We start from the raw sequence: 18,967 nt of genomic DNA, 5'->3' as shown, positions 1-18,967 counted from the left end.
TACCTGAAGCTTAAGTTCAACTTCTTGACCAAATTCCGGTTGCAGTTTGCCAATCCGGGCAAAACTTCTGACTCGTGTGCACAACAAACATCGCCCAGCAACCATAGGAGCACAGTTGGTACCCAATGAGATGTCTACTTCTTGCCTAACTGTCCCGTCTATTATTTCACATAAACATATCTAATATCTCATGTTTTCTCTGTGAACATCACATAACTTACATTTTCTGTCATATTTTGAAAATGAAGACAGATGTATAACTATATCTGTGATATAGTTATATCACTATATATTTAGTGACAAATGGATGAAAGTTTTCCTTAAGTTTGCCATGTGGGATAGTGAAAACTCTAACCTTTGACACAACTGAACTTGGTTCGTTTCTGAGATATAAACATATTTTTATCCGGAATCGCCACAGATAAATGGTCACAGGCGTGGAACTATATCTTCCAGCACATCATGACTGACGATTTCGGTAACTCCATATATAGAATCATTACTGGTACCATTTAAGAACAAATATAAATATGTGGAACCAAGTTTGGTTTGGTTTGGTTTGGTTGTTGTTTAACGCCGCACTAGAGCTATATGACGGCGGTCTGTTAATAATCGAGTCTGGACCAGACAATCCAGTGATTGACATCATGAGCATCGATCTTCACAATCGGGATACGATGACATGCATCTGTCAAGTCAGCGAACCTGACCGCCCGATCCCGTTAGTCGCCTCTTACGACAAGCATAGACGTCTTTTCGGCAAGCATGGGTTGCTGAAGACCTATTCATCCCGGATCTTCACGGCAAGCATGGGTTGCTGAACACTATTCATCCCGGATCTTCACGGCAAGCATGGGTTGCTGAAGACCTATTCATCCCGGATCTTCACGGCAAGCATGGGTTGCTGAAGACCTATTCTACCCCGGATCTTCACGGGTCGTGGAACCAAGTCATGTTTTTTATTAGCAGCTATATCACAGAAGCATGATAACAAATGAAATCGTAATACATTTTATATCACGACCTCTACATTGACTTATACACTAATTTACCAATGATGCTGGAGATGGAATAATCTTTCCAGTCACTGCTTCAAGACAAACAATTTTCATTGAACGCCAAAATCTTGAAAATAATAATTCATTACATATATTTTCCACGACATTCAGCATGACCAGCAATATTTATTTATTTTTTGTAAAACCGGGGTCACAAATATTTGTTTCTGGTATTTACACAGAATATCATATGGTCGGCACCTCTGGGGATGTCAGGCAGGTTTGCTTATAGTGATTAAGTGTTCTGGCGGAGGGGTCCGTGGCGTCCACCCAGCGCGGCATCCACATACAGGGAACCCAGGCTGACTTGGAGGGGTAGTACTTCTCGAACACTTGCCTGTAATACATGGCTTCCTTCGTCTCGGGGGTGTTGAAGGGGTACAGAGACGCTGCCTGTTCCATCGCTTCATCACTGACCTGAAGCAGTGGTTATGTCAGTGAATGGATTGTCAACATGACCAGGGTGGTGACATGACAGCATCCAGCCTGGACACATCCCCAGAACAGTCACATGAGTCGACAGTGTGAGTACCTGATGGTAACGGTTCGTTGGTTGGTTTGTTGTTTAACGCCGCACTCAGCAATATTCCAGCAATATGGCGGCGGTCTGGAAATAATCAAGTCTTGACCAGGCAATCCAGTGATTAATATCATGAGCATCGATCCACACAATTGGGGTCGATGACATGCATCAACCAAGTCAGCGAGCCTGACCACCCGATCCCGTTAGTCGCCTCTTACGACAAGCATAGTCGCCTGTTACGGCAAGCATGGGTTGCTGAAGACCTATTCTACCCCGGATCTTCACGGGTCTGATGGTAATTTTACATGCTCTCACTGCTTTCTGTACTAATGCAGCCAAACATTGGAACTATTACTCCACTGTGCTAGTGGTTGAACCCGCAACCAAATGGCGGTTATTTTTAAATACAGTGTTGCCAAGTACTTCCATCTATATCTTTGGTTTGTTTGTCAAGTGAAATTTATATTTATCAGGTAAAATGTACCTTATGACGTCACACCTCACCTGTTTTTCACAGATCTCTTGAATAATTTCAAACAGGGGCTTTTCGACTGATGAAACTCCATCGCTAAATCCTTCTTTGGGCCTCCACAAGATGTCCTTGGGCAGGAGGTTCACCACATCAAAGGCTGACCGGAGGAGGTACTTCTCCACCCCCTTCTGAGGGACGCGGTCCTCGTTGGGGAGGGACAGGTAGTAGCTGGTGAACTGATGGTCAAGGAAGGGGACCCGGATCTCCAGTCTATAGGATAGGTATTAGTCTCGGAATTTTCATAGATAATAGTATGTAAACTCTTGGTGCTGAAACACTCAGACGTATGTAACACTTTTTATTTATAGCAGCATACTTAATGGTTGCAAGAGCACGATTAATATAAAATCTTCCAGGAACCTTCCACTAGGCTACCCGACCGTATGGTTTTACGCCGCTTTTAGCAATATTCCAGCAATATCACGGCGGGGGACACCAGAAATGGGCTTCACACATTGTACCCATGTCGGGAATCGAACCCGGGTCTTCGGCGTGTCGAGCGAACGCTTTATCCACTAGGCTACCCGACCGCCCCCATATCCACAAGAAAACTTGACAAAAGCAATTGTCGATTGTTCGATACCGACTATATCATGAGCACGTGTTTAAGAATGACTATCACATTGTGATAACAGGTGTTCGCGAAAAGTTCAGCGAATCCTGTTCCACCGGTGACACTCATCACAAACACATGCAAAGGCAAGTCAATTGTTCACCTGAAAAAACAACACGGGAACATATGATAGAAGTCAAAATTGAAAATGCCCTCAACGGGACTATCATATCATATTGTAACCTTGATCAAACAACTTCTGAGCAAGAGTCGTATGAGGCTCTTTGAAATTTTGGTAGAAAGAGCAGGCTCGATTGAAGCTCAAAAGTAGTGAAATGTAGACACCAAAAGACTGGAACTGTAGGAATAATGCTCAACAAGGCAAAGTTCACTTTTGGAAAGTGGAAGTCATCCCTCTTGTCATACCTTTTTGGGGATATATTTTCACTCTGAATGTGAAACAGACGAGTCTTGGGGAGAGTGTTTTGTCACTCTGAATACTTATGCATAGATGTGAATATGAAACAGATGATGCGGTCTAACTGGTCTCCTTTATTTCAAGTTCAGGTGGCTAAATCACGATTAACTATAGCAATATGAAAGAATCGGATGTTCCTTTACTTCCTTTGAGTAGCATATATGTTATACACTATACCATGCCGTTTTAGCTTTGGCCAACATTTTTAGATAATTGTAATCTTAATTACTTTTGATTTCAATAAAACATAATTTTAAATTGTGTTCATATTTTATATCATGATGAAATTAATTCCATATTTCAGCAAAAACAGTTCACATGTAATGGAGTACAACTTATTGATGCATACCAACCAACCAACTATTTAATATATGTATAGCATCAAGTATAGTATAATCATTACCTGCACGTACATGATCATTCAAGAGCTACCATTGCGGAAGCATCTAGTAGACTGAGCGACACATCAACCGGAACGTCTGTGTCACGAATTGATACGTTCAAATCCTTTAAAACGAGACATTTCAAAGGGCCATGTTCCATTTCCCATCATTACTTTAAGGATTGTTTTTTACTTTTATGATCACATTGTGTGAGTGGCTGATACTCTCGGTTGGGGAGAAATAAAGATGCTTACCCTTTTAGCGAACACCTGGTGTCAACACTGATTTCCAGCGGTACATTCATGTATTTTTCACAATTCTTTTGCCTTTTACGCCAAATTGGATCTGTTTTGATGGCAGGATCAACACACTACCATTCACCTCACGCCCTTTGTCTTCTTGGCGGGGGCACGGGTGGCCCAGTCGTCTAAGGCGCCGCGATTCGCTGTGCAGAGTTGCACCATACCCGTGCTCGTGGGTTTCATCGAAGTGGTAAACGTCAGAGACCTGCATCACTTCGGGCTTTCCTCCCACATTAAGCTGACACGCCGTGATATAACTGGAATACTGTTAAAAGCGGCGTTAAACCAAACTCACTCACATACTCACTCTTGGCACGTTTTACATCAAGGCCGTAGTTAACTTTTTCTGACAAGGGGGGCAAATATTTGTACAAGTATCACTGTATCAACAAATAAAACGGCGTTAAACAACAAACAAACAAACCTCATCAACTCACCCCCAAGCCGCTGTTGCCCTGTCTGCTCTCAAAACGTCATACAGAAACAGTTTGTCAAGCAGTCTCCGACTCTCCTGGTCCGCGGCCTCAGCTGATGGAGCTTTGTGGAAGTAGATGTACCCCTGGGCCAGCTCGTCAGACCCCTCCCCGGACAGGATGACCACTGTGTCTGTGTTCTCTTTGATGTACTTGCTGACTTGGAACATACCTGGAAATGCATACATATTGTTCATTTTAATAGTACCAGCGTGACAATGATATTTTTTGGCAAGAGCGAAACATTTCCTATTCTGGATCCTGTGTTTGAAGTTCGATCCATGTCTTTTCAATAATTATGTTATAAGTAATTTGAATGGGATGTAAAAACATTTAGCGTTTTTGGTCAGGGGTCAATGTGGATGTTTTCATACTGTCACGTGATCTGTTCCAGACCAATTAATACGGCGTAAGTGTATTGTGATATGATAATGTTGTCATTACCAACTGCGCCCCGGATGGTTATAATATCATAGGTCTCAAGATGCCAGATTATGTCCTCCAAGACGTCAAGGACGTCCTCTGCTGTGAGGATAATCTCATGATGTTCGGTACCTAGGAACTGCGCTACCTGCCAACCAAAAGTAAAATGTCAACATTAACCTTTTACCTGCATTGTTTGTTTGTTATTTAACGCCGCACTCAGCAATGTTCCAGCTATATGACGGCGGTCTGTAAATAATCGAGTCTTGACCAGGCAATCCAGTAATTAATATCATGAGCATCGATTTCGCTAATGGAATCCGCGCCGATGACATGCATCAACCAAGTCAGCGAGCCTGACCACCCGATCCCGTTAGTCGCCTCTTACGACCTGCATTGAAGTGTAACGGAGGCCAGACAAAACCTCTGAAAATTGGAACATGAAATTGATTTTTAGGTAACATATTATGATGACGAAATACAACCATTATTCATACAGCATTATATTTTTTCATTTTTTGAAGATATACAGCTTCCAGTTTGTATAATATATCTGTAATTCACATCCATGGATGAGGTCTGTATGGGGTAATGTAATGCTCTAAGACTCACCTTCCTGGCTGCCATGATATCTGTACTTCCCTCCATGCCAATAGTGAAAGTTTGTATGCGGTAGGGTAGCTTCAGTTCCTTGGCATTTTTCACTAACAGCGCGGCCACCAGACTCGAGTCGAGGCCCCCTGGAAAGTGAAGGACAACGTTTCATGAGAGCACATCTGGTTTTACGCGGTACAATGTGTTCAAGACATGTCACGGTGGTCTGTATATGATCCCCTGTACGCTGACAAAAACCATTAAGCATTTAGTACTGGAAATCATGGGTTGAATCAAGGCAAACTGCAAGTAGTTAGCGGAAGCATTTAGTACTGGAATTCATGGGTGGAATCAAGGGAAACTGCAAGTAGTTGGTGGAAGCATTTAGTACTGTAAAAATTATGGGTGGAATCAAGGAAAACTGCAAGTTGTTGGCGGAAGCATTTAGTACTGGAAATTATGGGTGGAATCAAGGAAAACTGCAAGTTGTTGGCGGAAGCATTTAGTACTGGAAATTATGGGTGGAATCAAGGGAAACTGCAAGTAGTTGGTGGAAGCATTTAGTACTGGAAATTATGGGTGGAATCAAGTGAAACTGCAAGTAGTTGGTGGAAGCATTTAGTACTGGAAATTATGGGTGGAATCAAGGGAAACTGCAAGTAGTTGGTGGAAGCATTTAGTACTGGAAATTATGGGTGGAATCAAGGGAAACTGCAAGTAATTCGTGGAAGCATTTAGTACTGGAAATTATGGGTGGAGTCAAGGGAAACTGCAAGTAGTTGACGGAAGCATTTAGTACTGGAAATTATGGGTGGAATCAAGGGAAACTGCAAGTAGTTGGCGGAAACATTTAGTACTGGAAATTATGGGTGGAATCAAGGGAAACTGCAAGTAGTTGGTGGAAGCATTTAATACTGGAAATTATGGGTGGAATCAAGGGAAACTGCAAGTAGTTGGTGGAAGCATTTAGTACTGGAAATTATGGGTGGAATCAAGGGAAACTGCAAGTAGTTGGTGGAAGCATTTAGTACTGGAAATTATGGATGGAATCAAGGGAAACTGCAAGTAGTTGACGGAAGCATTTAGTACTGGAAATTATGGGTGGAATCAAGGGAAACTGCAAGTAGTTGACGGAAGCATTTAGTACTGGAAATTATGGGTGGAATCAAGGGAAACTGCAAGTAGTTGGCGGAAACAGTGAGTACTGCAAGCTCTGGATGGAAGCAGTGGATGGAAGCAGTGGGTGAAAACAGGATGGAAGAAAGGGACGGAAACGGTTGGTGGAAGCAGTGGATGGAGGCAGTCACGGAAGTTATGGATAGATTCTAAACGCATGTATTGTATTTTATTGACCTCTCAAGACAGATCTCAGTGTGCAGTTACCTTATAAAACGGAAAGAGAAAAACTTATCCCAAACACAACTTTACCTGACAACAAACAACCAACCCTTCTCTCGGCCATTAAACGCTTCTTGACAGCCGTTCCTAACAGCAACCGGATGTTCTCTGACACGTCACTTCCTGTAGAAAACGTAACAATAATTGTTCCATCGTATGCGATACCAGTGTGTTGTTGAACTACTAAACCAGAATGATAATGTTTCTGCGATAAAGTTCGGTTTTGACTTTGTAAAAGTCTGCATTGGTCAACAGTATCACATCATTCTGATCTCGTTGAGGACCTCTTCAACGTGAAAGAAAATATATATTTGAATGCTCGTTTTTCACAAACCAAACCGGTATGCAATATCAAATGATACTCTACACGAAACTGACAAAGACACCAACATCTGAAGAAATCCCCTACCTAGTGTACCCGAGAAGATCCGGGGTAGAATAGGTCTTCAGCAACCCATGCTTGCCGTAAAAGGCGACAATGCTTGTCGTAAGAGGCGACTAACGGGATCGGGTGGTCAGGCTCGCCGACTTTGGTTGATGCATGTCATCGTATCCCAATTGCGTGGATCGATGCTCATGGTGTCAATCACTGGATTGTCTGGTCTAGACTCGATTTTTTACAGACTGCCGTCATATAGTGGCGTTGGCGAGTGTGGCGTTAAACAAACAAACAAACAAACAATCAAAATATTCTATGCCATTCTATTTAATAACAATCAAAACAAAAACCCTACCTAGTGAGTCGGAGTCTAGAGGTGTTTTATACAGGGGCATGTCGCCAATAGAATGGAACTGTTTCATCTCCCGGAACGTGGCTCGTCCGTTGTTGTCGAGGTCGTACTGTTCCACTGTACCGGGGGCGACGGGGACGATGTTAGCATCCTCATCAGTGAGGTTGTGCGTTAGACCAAATAAGCCTGTGCGGGGTAAAGAATTTATTGTTGTCAAAATTATGGTTTAATTGGACACGGACACTTCAAGGAATATTCCTAAATTCGAGACTTCTTCAAACTCTCCATTATAATAATTTATGTTATGCATCATTCCTGTAAAGCATGTGTACACTCTATTCGCATTTTAATGGAGCCACTGGTATATTTAATGCTGTTTTCATGTACGTGTATATATATTGAACCGCAAAAGAAACGTCACCCAAAGTAACATTGCATGAAAAGTTGTCTGGGTAATTTTTGTCAAAGTTTTTAAAATGTAACAATACCTTGTCCGGAAAAATGAAATTTGATGATAAAAAAACAAAGCAGAGTACAATAAAACCGATCGCCCAAACGCATCACGGCAACGGCCATGGTAACCCGATGCACGTGAGTTCCGTGCAAATTCAAATGCACATGCGTTCCCCCATTTCTTGCCCTATAAAAATCCACCCAGATCGGATAACATTCATTCGTTATTGAATTGCTACCACATGCCAAGATTGACAAGAAATCAGTGACATCAAGCCCTTGGACGATTGCAAGCTGGACAAACCGCCCGGCAAGTAGCCAATGCATTTCAAGTCCACGTAAGGACCATATACATGCTCCAGCAACGGTACCAGACCACCAACACTACAGATGGCCGACCACGTAGTGGAAGACCAAGGGTCACAACTCGACGTCAGGATCGTCAGACGCGACAGCATCTTCAAGATCGCTTTGTTACTGCTGCGGAAACTGCTCGACAGACCATGGGGACTCACCAGCGACACATTAGTGCAGACACCGTGCGTCGACGATTGACGAGCAGACACCACCACCGTCACAGGCAACACCGAGGACCCATTCTGACACAACGTCATCGCCGGGACCGTCTTCAGTGGGCATCACGGCACCAGCATTGGCGCCACCAGCAGTGGAGAAGAGTCCTCTTCTCAGAGCCGTTACTGTATCTCAACAGCAGATGGCACAGAGAGAGAGAGAGAGAGAGATAGAGAGAGAGAGAGTCTGGCGACGTCGTGGGGAACGTTATTCGGATGCTTGTGTTGTTGAGAGAGACTCGTGGGGTGGTCCGAGCATCATGGTGTGGGGTGGAATTGGTCTTGCACAGAGGGTCGGCCCTGTGGTCTTCCAGAACATCGGTCCATGGAGAGGCAATGGTGTCACAGCAGCTCGGTACATTGATCAAGTTTTGAGACCACACGCCATACCTCATTTGGCACGTCGCTGCAACCACGAGTTTCAGCATGATAACGCCCATGCCCGCACTGCGAGAGCAACAAGAGACATCCTCCAGCAGAATGGCATCAGAACCATGCAGTGGCCTGCCTTCAGCCCCGATTTAAATCCCATTGAGCACCTGTGGGACGAGGTTCAAAGACGGCTGAATGACGTCCGACCAAGGCCGGCAGCTGCAGCTGAACTGCGTCAGGCGTTCCTCAGAGTGTGGGCTCAAGTGCCTAAGGCCTTCATCAGACGCCTCATCCATTCCATGTATCGACGTTGCACGAAAGTCATCAATGCACATTGCGGACGCACGAGATACTGACTTGTAATGCCATTTTCTCAGAGACTTTAATTTCAACCTTGATGATCCGTTTTGCCAAGTTTCATCTTTTTAATATGTCTCAAAGTAAGTTTACAGTGTTTGGACAAATAAGGTTTCTCATATATCTGTCCATGTACGTTTCTTTTGCGGTTCAGTATATTATCAGTTTTTAAGTTTGGAGTGTCGATAAATAATAGTTATTTTCCTACCTGAAGTTGAGTAGTATATATGTTATGAAAGAATCTAGTATTGTGTATAGCTATTTTCCTAAAGCTTCTTATTCATATGATAAACTGAATTTTATAGACAGTATATAAAATATGAATTACCATTTTCACTATTAAACAAATAATTAAATTACCTTTAATATCACATAGAGATATTGTTAAAAATCACGGACCTTTCGCCTCCGAGCACACAGCTAGGAAGCCATTGTCTGTGACAAGCTTGAAGCTGGGGCGGACTCCAAACGTGTCCCGACCAATGAAGACCTTCCTGTTAGCCGTGTCGAGGAGACAGAAGGCGAACACCCCATCCAGGTGGGCGGGGAAATCAATACCATATTTGGCATAGAGATGTATGATTGGTTCTGTGTCACAGTTGGTGCTCAGATGAAAATCATGCTCTTTTGCTACCTAGGATTAGATATCACAATTCAAATATGCAGGAGTAGAAGGCTACTCAGTGTGTTTGATCAAACGTGAGCGTTCTTGTGACAGATGTTAGAGGCTTTACATATATTACTTCCCATATGCCCATGACTTAATATGGAATAACACTGCAGGTCTAAGTTACTTAGTATGAACGTAGCGTCCAAAACCTATTGTACAAGATAACGTGAACATGTATGATTGGAATTTGATGACATATAGCATACGTGATCTCTAAGGCAGGTCTCCATCACATCAACATATAGGGATGACTTTCGTATAAGGCCACTTGCGGTAACATTATGAAACTTGGCTCAAAATTCAGGTAACTTCGGAATAATGCTTGAAAAGTCAAAGCACTTTGCAATCAGTTTTGATGACTTACTCAAAACCTGTCATGTATCAAGGTCCTGACTGTGTCAAGGTCATTCACTCAGGAGTATGGGTTTACGCCGTTTCTAGCAATATTCCAGCAATATCACGGTGGGGGACACCAGAAATGGGCTTCACACATTGTGCCCATGTCGGGAATCGAATCCGGGTCTTCGACGTGACGAGCGAACGCTTTAACCACTAGGCTACCCGATCGCCCCCACTCAGGACAGGATTTGTTATAGTTTCATTCAGAAATTATTGTCAGTGTGGTGTAGAGACGACATATGTTTAACACCGCCGGGGTGTGCGATAAGTGAGGCTTTTGGATGTAAATTAGATGGCACGACGGTCAAGGTCACAAGGTATAGGGTGGACATATGACACTGTCATGTCAAATGTGAAGGTCATTCAAACATAACAGTATAATTCGGACTGTATTAACAGTTAGCTACAGTATCTTTATTACTTATTATTACTTTATTATTCATAGTTGCAACAAATTATGCTTTCAATGTGAAATTGTCTGGTTGAGACTGAACGTCAAGATCATCGAACCGGAAGTGCTAACCATGTTCTTCTCCCTTAGTGAAACCAGAGGCATAGGACATATAATTGCAAAAAGCCAAAGTAATACCTTAAGACGTGAAATGCTTATAACGTTATCATAATGGTAGCTTCAGGCGTTGAAATTATGTAACGTTCGATCTGTGAAATGTTTAGTCATTTGATAAAATGGCTGTGACCCCTTGTCATGTGTGTAATGTATTGTGCATGTTGTGGGCGGCACAGTTACCCATTGCTGTAAGCGACCGGAATAAAACGCACACGTGCTTTACAACAACCTGCCTTATGTCGTTCTTACAATATGGTAAAATGACTTGAAATAGTCATCGTGTCCAGTGACGAAGCGTCACAGTATGGTGAGACAGTTTTGCGGCATTCGGGAAGGATGGTTATATGGAGGAATGCATAAAACAAGGATTCTTTCGATAGGGTATCAGTTTACATGTGAGTACATATATACAGTGTTACGTAACACAGGGCAGTATTCGTGTTTGAAGAATTGCCCTACAGAATGAGTGACAGGATGACCTACTGATTTATAGTTGTAGATCTCCCCGTTGTTTATCAGCCATATGTGAGGATGGGTGTACAGTCTCATTGGCTGCATCCCTCTGACGTCATCAACGATAGCCAATCGGTGGAAGCCGAGACAACAGTTCTGGAGATGGTTGATGTTTTCTATCCTGAAGGCGTCTGGTCCACGATGTGCGACCTTATGGGCAGCTTTACACTGCACGGAGACATGTACATCACTACCGAACACGGCCCAGATCCCACACATGGCGTTGTCACAAAGCAAGCCTCTGAGGAAATACAATATCATCCCTAGGTCCTTTCTCTTTTCTAAAACCACTCAATGAAAAAAATAAAAAAATATAATGATTGATGAATATGTATTTATAATATAACCACCTCCACATCTGCTGTCGCCAATCTCAGGATATGCAACGCATGAACATGAAGTCCTGATGTCAGATACACTACTTGTATCTGGAGAGTGAGGGAGTGGGTATGGTTTTACGCCGCTTTTAGCAATATTCCAGAATATCACGTTGGGTGATGCCAGATATGGGCTTCACATATTGTACCTATGTAGGGAATCGAACCCATGCTTCAATGACAAGCAAACGCTTTAACCACAGGCGATATCACCGCTGCCTCCTGGAGAGACTATCGATCGGGTATTGCTTAGTTTAGTCCCGAAAATGTGACAATATCAACAAAAAACGGCAAGGTTTAAAAAATTATTGTGATTAGTAGAGGACAGCGCTTTGGTAGCCAAGCCAGCAGGAGTTGAAGGCATGCGCACGCCCTCCCGGAAACGGACGTGACGCCATCTTGGATGCGCACGCATGACCCGGCATGCCCCTCTTCGCCAGTCCAAGATGGCAGCACTTCCGGTAGGGGAGATAACTCCTGCTGGCTTGGCTACCAAAGCGCTGTCCTCTACTACTATGTGTTCCTTTGTAATGAAAGGTTCACCGTCAAGCATATATTGCAAGGGATTCATATCATGCAGGAAGCAGAGGAACGGTAAGTTCCTATGATCCCCTTCGAGGTGACATAGCTTTGGTCACTGCTTTCATATACCCCGTGTTTTAACTGTATGGCGAAATCAAAACACGAGAATTTGGTCACAATGTACATCGCAAGCTTCAGGCATATCGATGATCCGATATTGTTCAATAATGGTCCGTTTGGTACAAAGCCCATTTCTGGTGTCCCCCGCCATGATATTGCTGGATTATTGCTAATGCGTTGTGAATCCATACTCACTCACTCACTCAAGACAGTGAAGTAAAGTTATGCTTGATTAAGGGACATGATAAATGATGAAATTATTCAACCACTTTTGTACTCTTAGTGACGTATTTGTGAAAGTGGATATGTTGCAACTGTTAATTTTACTAGCATTTCGCGTCGTAGTGTTATTGTCACGAGGCTCATGTGTGCACGTAAATGGCGTATGAGTGGAATATAAAATTAAGTTTGTTGAAAGGATGGAACACAGCAAATGAAGTCACATGTGTAGACGTGACGCTAGTATTATAGGCATGAAAATGTGATACATATTTAGATAATTAAAGTGAAGATAAATCAATAAATCATAGAAATAAAAGGGAATGTATACCAGATATTATAACAAGAATTGGCGCCATCAAAACAATAAAAGTAACATAATAATAACCAGGGGTGACGGTAGTAGGTCGAGCGTTAGAGTACTAGAGCAAAACAATAAAAGTAACATAATAATAACCAGGGGTGACAGTAGTAGGTCGAGGGTCGGAGTACTAGAGCAAAACAATAAAAGTAACATAATAATAACCAGGGGTGACAGTAGTAGGTCGAGCGTTAGAGTACTAGAGCAAAACAATAAAAGTAACATAATAATAACCAGGGGTGACGGTAGTAGGTCGAGCGTTAGAGTACTAGAGCAAAACAATAAAAGTAACATAATAATAACCAGGGGTGACGGTAGTAGGTCGAGGGTCGGAGTACTAGAGCAAAACAATAAAAGTAACATAATAATAACCAGGGGTGACGGTAGTAGGTCGAGCGTTAGAGTACTAGAGCAAAACAATAAAAGTAACATAATAATAACCAGGGGTGACGGTAGTAGGTCGAGGGTTGGAGTACTAGAGCAAAACAATAAAAGTAACATAATAATAACCAGGGGTGACGGTAGTGGGTCGAGGGTCGGAGTACTAGAGCAAAACAATAAAAGTAACATAATAATAACCAGGGGTGACGGTAGTAGGTCGAGGGTCGGAGTACTAGAGCAAAACAATAAAAGTAGAATAACAAGGGAATATGCGAGTTGCCAGAGACGAAATAGATAAAAAGAGAAAACGTAGAGGAAATTGCCCTCGGGTACATATATGGTTTTCGGGGGGTGAGTGGGTTGGAATGATCTAGTGTAGCTGGCAAAGGTGGTTGACAATGATACATGGAAAAATAAGTAGAACTGTGACGTAGGTACCGGTTTAAATAGGGACAAAAGCCCCAAGATCGAGAGAGCAGCTGGGGAGACGACATCGGGACTGGTGCTCCGTTCTCGGCTTGTTGTCACGATCTTTCGAACCAGAAACCAAACTTAAGCACCAGCATTTCGACTGAGACTGAAGCTTTGCGGCCGAAGTCTCGTATTTAAGTGACAACTAGAGTGGGTTGACCGGCAACACAAAGTGGGAATAAAAGCTGTTACACGAAGATCACTCTTTGTGCTTGTTGGAGTAACTACGGTAATAGGTCCAAGGCCCTCGGGTACTGACATTGTACCTCTCGCACATCCCGGACTGTCAGCACCAAGAACGAGGGGATTGCCGTAGTTCAGGTGAAGAGGTACACGAATTCCTACCTTTAATTAACAGCAATTACCATCAATTAACATCATAAAATTACCTTGGACACTAGTATTAACAAAAATATGTTTTAGGTGAGGTAAGGTGAAATTGGGTTTAACATTGCATCAAAGATTATTGCTCTCATATAGTGACGTGAATGCATGAGTGTGTGTGTGAATGTGTGTGTGGGTGTGTGTGTGTGGGGTGTGTGTGTGTGTGTGTGTGTGTGTGTGTGTGTGTGTGTGTGTGTGTGTAAGAGAGAGGGAGAGAGAGAGAGAGAGAGAGAGAGTGGCTGCTTGTGCGATTTCTAGTGCTAGCTCAAAATGGATCTCTTTATACTCTTATTTGCAGATGACATTATCCTATTTGATAGCACTGTTTTCGGGTTACAAAAACGTTTAGATAAGTTGGTTGATTATTGCAATAAGTGGCAATTAAGGGTTAATTCTACCAAGAATCATTATTTTTCGTAAGGCAGGTAGGCTTAAAAGCTATGAAAAGTTTTTTCTTAATGGCAGCCCTCTTGAGATAGTCCCCAGTTATAAATATCTTGGAGTACATTTTTCTAGCTCGGGTTCCTGGTATAAAACTCAAAAGATATTATCCCAACAAGCTTGGAAGGTAATATTATTGTTACAATCACATATGTACAATTTTTACCAACTTCCCCTGAAAATGTTACTTCGTATTTTTTATGTTAAAGTACTGCCCATATTATTTTATAGCTCAGAGATAAGTGGATTTCATCCCTCTAAAGATATTGTAGATGTTCATGATAAATTCTGCAAGCTTATTTTGAAACTGAGAAGAACTGTTCCTAATATTGTAGCAAGAGCTGAGCTTGGGAGATACTCGTTAAAAGTAAATCAACATCTGAAAATCATTGAGTACTGGCTGCGTTTATTAACTCAGAACGAAAACAGTATATTATATCACACGTATGTGTACTAGTATGACCGGGCAGAAAAGGGTCTAGATTGCTGGGCATTGAAAGTTAAAAATCTGTTGTTTTCCTTTGGATATGGTGAAATTTGGAATAGACAATCAGTTTCTTGTATTCATTCATTTATATCCGCTTTTAGAACAAGATGTATTGATATTGATAACCAGTGTCTCTTTGAATCTTTTGACAAATTATCTTCATTATATTTGTATAAAACAATTAAGCTATCAAATGAATATGAAAATTATTTAAGTGTTGTGAATATTGCTGCATTTAGGAATACTCTCTCACAGTTTCGCACGTCGAGCAGTGATCTTATGGTATCACAGGGTAGAAAGTTAGGTATTCCAAAATGTGAAAGATTTTGTCCATTTTGTATCATTCCAAATGTAGAAACAGAATACCATGTTTGTTTAGTTTTTCCGTTTTATGACGATCTTAGAAGAAACTTTCTGCCAAGTTATTATTATACATCTCCATCAGAGCATAAATGTAAAGTTTTATTTACCACCAGTAATGCTTTCACAATCAATAATCATGCCAAGTGTACATTCTTTGCTCTTAAAATGAGGAGCAAGCAGTTGTCCATTATATAAACTACTAATTCTACCACCATATGTATATGGTCTCAGATACACTTGTACTGATTAGTATTGATATATCTACATGCACTTGTGGCGCAACATGTTTGAATGCTTGAATATATATTGCAAAATGGGCCTGTGGCCTGATTTACTGAATTAAACCACTACTACTACCATCAGTTATACGAAACACATGTAAACTCTATAGAAACGAAGTTGAATGTACAGGTATTATGAGTGAATCATGTAAGGATGATTATCTGTAACAGCCCAATGATCTATAGGCTATGCATGCTGTTAATAAATACTGAGATATACATGCATGTCAGTGTTTGATAGTTATTCAAGTAAGGGCGAGCGAGTGAGTATGGTTTTACGCCGTTTTAGCAATATTCCAGCAATATCACGGCGGGGGACACCAGAAATGGGCTTCACACATTGTACCCATGTCGGGAATCGAACCCGGGTCTTCGGCGTGACGAGCGGACGCTTTAACCACTAGGCTACCCGATCGCCCCTATTCAAATAAGACATTTCTTGACGATAATGAACTATCATGACTGGATATACTTGAATGCATATTAAAGTAGGCAAATACTGTCACATGACAACAGTCCCACTTGGGATAGCATTAATGTGGAGATATTATTACCACAGCTCTATATTCCAATGTCAATTATGTAGATTTTGCACAATGTATTTTAGTGGGGTGATCCCACTTGCAAGAACAATTACACATATCTGATTGATTAACATAAGAAACATCAGCCAGCCACGGGGCAGACAGCAGTCTACACTATAGTGTCTCCACGAATTATACAATAGCTGCAAAGCAATTTGTTATTATCATTAAGACAAAAAGTCAATGCACTCCGGTGATAGTCTTGCTTTCAAAAACGACTACCAACACAGAGTCCCTCGAATCACAAAGAACATTTATAGTACAGGTACGTTATAATTTGTTTTACATATAGGGACAAGGATACATATATCCTAAGTTGTTTCAATTCAGAGGTGAGGTGAAATGGGGTTTAACATCGCGTCTAAGATCATTGCACTTATATAGCGACGTGCATGTACGTGTGTGTGTTTGTGTGGCTGCTTGTACTAGTCCGGACTGATGCCGATTTATAGTGCTAGCTCACTGAGATACCATGCCGCATTTTAACATGAATACCCCACTCAGACACAGTATACTGACTCCGAGCCGACCAGCCCCTTAATGCCGAGCGCCAGACAGGGTAACAACAAGTACCATCTTTTAACGTCTTTTGGTATGACGCGGCCGGGGATCGAACCCCGTACCGTTCGGCTCTCCGGGCGGACGCTCTACCACTAGACCACGGAGGCGATGTCAATTCAGAAAATCAGTAAATAACTAGTAGTTAGTCACTTGAAACATCTTCATCTATAGACAACGTGAACGCATTTTCTTTCTGAGGCAGAAAATTGTCATTATTAGCCTAAGTTCTCATACTGCGTAAGACCCGTGAAGACCAACCCATGCTTGCCGTAAAAGGTCTGGATATAATAGACGCTGGACCAGACAATCCAGTGATTGACATCATGAGCATCGATTCACGCAACTGGGATACGATGACATGTATCAACCAAGTCAGCGAGCCTGACCACCCGATCCCGTTAGTCGCCTCTTACGACAAGCATGGTCACATTTTACGGCAAGTATGGGTTGCTGAAGGCCGATACTACCCCGGATCTTCACGGGGCGAAGGGGCACTGAATGAAATTCTCGCCATTTCCCAGCATGAGCAATGTTGGACGTTACAGCCACACTGACATCTTGCACTTACCCGGCTACAGGGTGTTGGAGCTGACGCTCGACCACACAGACATGCAGTGCCACACACGTGGAAATACGTGACTACTGGGGAGTCGGCTGGCAGTATTCTTCGAAACAGCCGTTTGTTACAACAATATGTTAACTTGTGCTGTAGTTATTCTATCCTGTCAGTTGCTTTGGTAACTCATACACATCTGTAATATATAACGCTTTGCAACTCATACACATCTGTAATATATGACGTAAAAAAAAATACAATTTATCATAAATTAAAATGACTGCGGTGTCAGCTGTTTCCTCGTTGCTGGGACAACACATGTACATGTGAAACCAGGCGTGGCATGAGGCAGCGTGTAAACAAAGCAACAAAACCCTTTCCATTTGCATAAGGTGGTTTGGTTGCTTGTTGTTTAACGCCGCACTCAACAATATTCAAGCTATATGACGACAGCCTGTAAATAATCGAGTCTGGACCAAACAATCCAGTGATTGATATCATGAGCGTCGATTCAAGCATTTGGGATACGATGACATGCATCAACCAAATCAGCAAACCTGACCACCCGATCCCGTTAGTCGCCTCATATGACAAGCATAGTCGCCTTTTACGACAAGCATGGGATGTTGAAGACCTATTCTACCCCGGATCCTGAATTTAAGCAAGGCAGAACCACAGAAGATAGTTCTAAAGATACCACGTCTGAAACTCAAGCAGGGGATGTCCATCGCATGGAAATTACTGTCCGACGTGTTACAAATCAGCATATTGCTGAAACTATTAGGAACAGGTTTGGGTCAGGATGGCTAATCTTAACTCACCCAGTCCACAGGAGCAAACAAGCAAGACACCAGATGAGACTGCACCGTTTATAGAGAATACTACACTCATTCTCGTTAGAAATCATTTTTACGAAACGAGTAGACCTTCTATGGTATCTGACCGAGCGAAAGCGATTTTCATACATCTGTTCAATTACTTTGGACATTCTACCTTGTAACCTTTATTTGTAGAAGTTTCTTCAATCAACATTTTCAAATGATGGTGTTGAATGGACTAGTTGGGATTGAACGGAGTGCTCTGAAACTTGTGTGTTTTGGCATAATTTTCAACGTCAGGGTGTGTTATATTTGGAGTTTGGGATTTGTCGAGTGTGCTGTAATACTTAACTTAGATGGTGTTTCTTGTCACCCGAGATGGACCTACTGTATGACCTGATGCCAGCTTCATTTCTGTGCCCCGTCACTCCTCATCTGCCGCCGCTTCTCGGCCTAGAATGCACGGAGAAGGTCGGCCAACTCAGAAACCGGAATAGTAATTCTACATATATTTTCTCGTCGGTAAAACAGGTAGGCAAGTTTTTGTTTGTTTTTTAATTTAAGTTTCTTTCCTTAACTTTTTCTGTTTCTCAAAATCTTGGATTTCTTTTCCGATACAATAGCGAACCGGGTTGTGTCGGCGCCCACATCTAAGGGACAACATTGTTTTCATTCGCATATTGTCTAGG

General features: G+C 42.2%; 1 protein-coding gene across 2 annotated transcripts; it reads right to left on the bottom strand.

Annotated features, from left to right (window-relative positions):
• Positions 1–1,141: 1,141 nt before the first annotated feature.
• LOC124114705 (asparagine synthetase [glutamine-hydrolyzing]-like) lies at positions 1,142–17,616 on the bottom strand. 2 transcript variants are annotated; one of them, XM_048391023.1, is made up of 10 exons: positions 17,473–17,616; positions 11,323–11,593; positions 9,602–9,836; positions 7,452–7,634; positions 6,748–6,840; positions 5,338–5,465; positions 4,747–4,873; positions 4,267–4,474; positions 2,086–2,323; positions 1,142–1,475 (listed from the first exon to the last, which is right to left on the bottom strand). In XM_048391023.1, the coding sequence occupies exons 2-10, from the start codon at positions 11,569–11,571 to the stop codon at positions 1,245–1,247; spliced, it is 1,692 nt and encodes a 563-aa protein (XP_048246980.1). In that variant the 5' UTR covers positions 11,572–11,593; positions 17,473–17,616; the 3' UTR covers positions 1,142–1,244. The 2 variants fall into 2 exon arrangements, with proteins under 2 accessions (XP_048246980.1, XP_046331360.2); XM_046475404.2 differs by lacking the exon at positions 17,473–17,616 and having other exon boundaries at positions 11,323–12,117.
• Between the last annotated feature and the right edge of the window lie 1,351 nt (positions 17,617–18,967).

This window comes from Haliotis rufescens, unplaced genomic scaffold (assembly GCF_023055435.1).
Source record: "Haliotis rufescens isolate VD_foot unplaced genomic scaffold, xgHalRufe1.0.p SCAF_10, whole genome shotgun sequence".
NCBI lineage: Eukaryota > Metazoa > Mollusca > Gastropoda > Lepetellida > Haliotidae > Haliotis > Haliotis rufescens.
The sequence above is the reverse complement of the archived record's forward strand: the minus strand, read 5'-3'. Positions and strand labels throughout refer to the sequence as shown.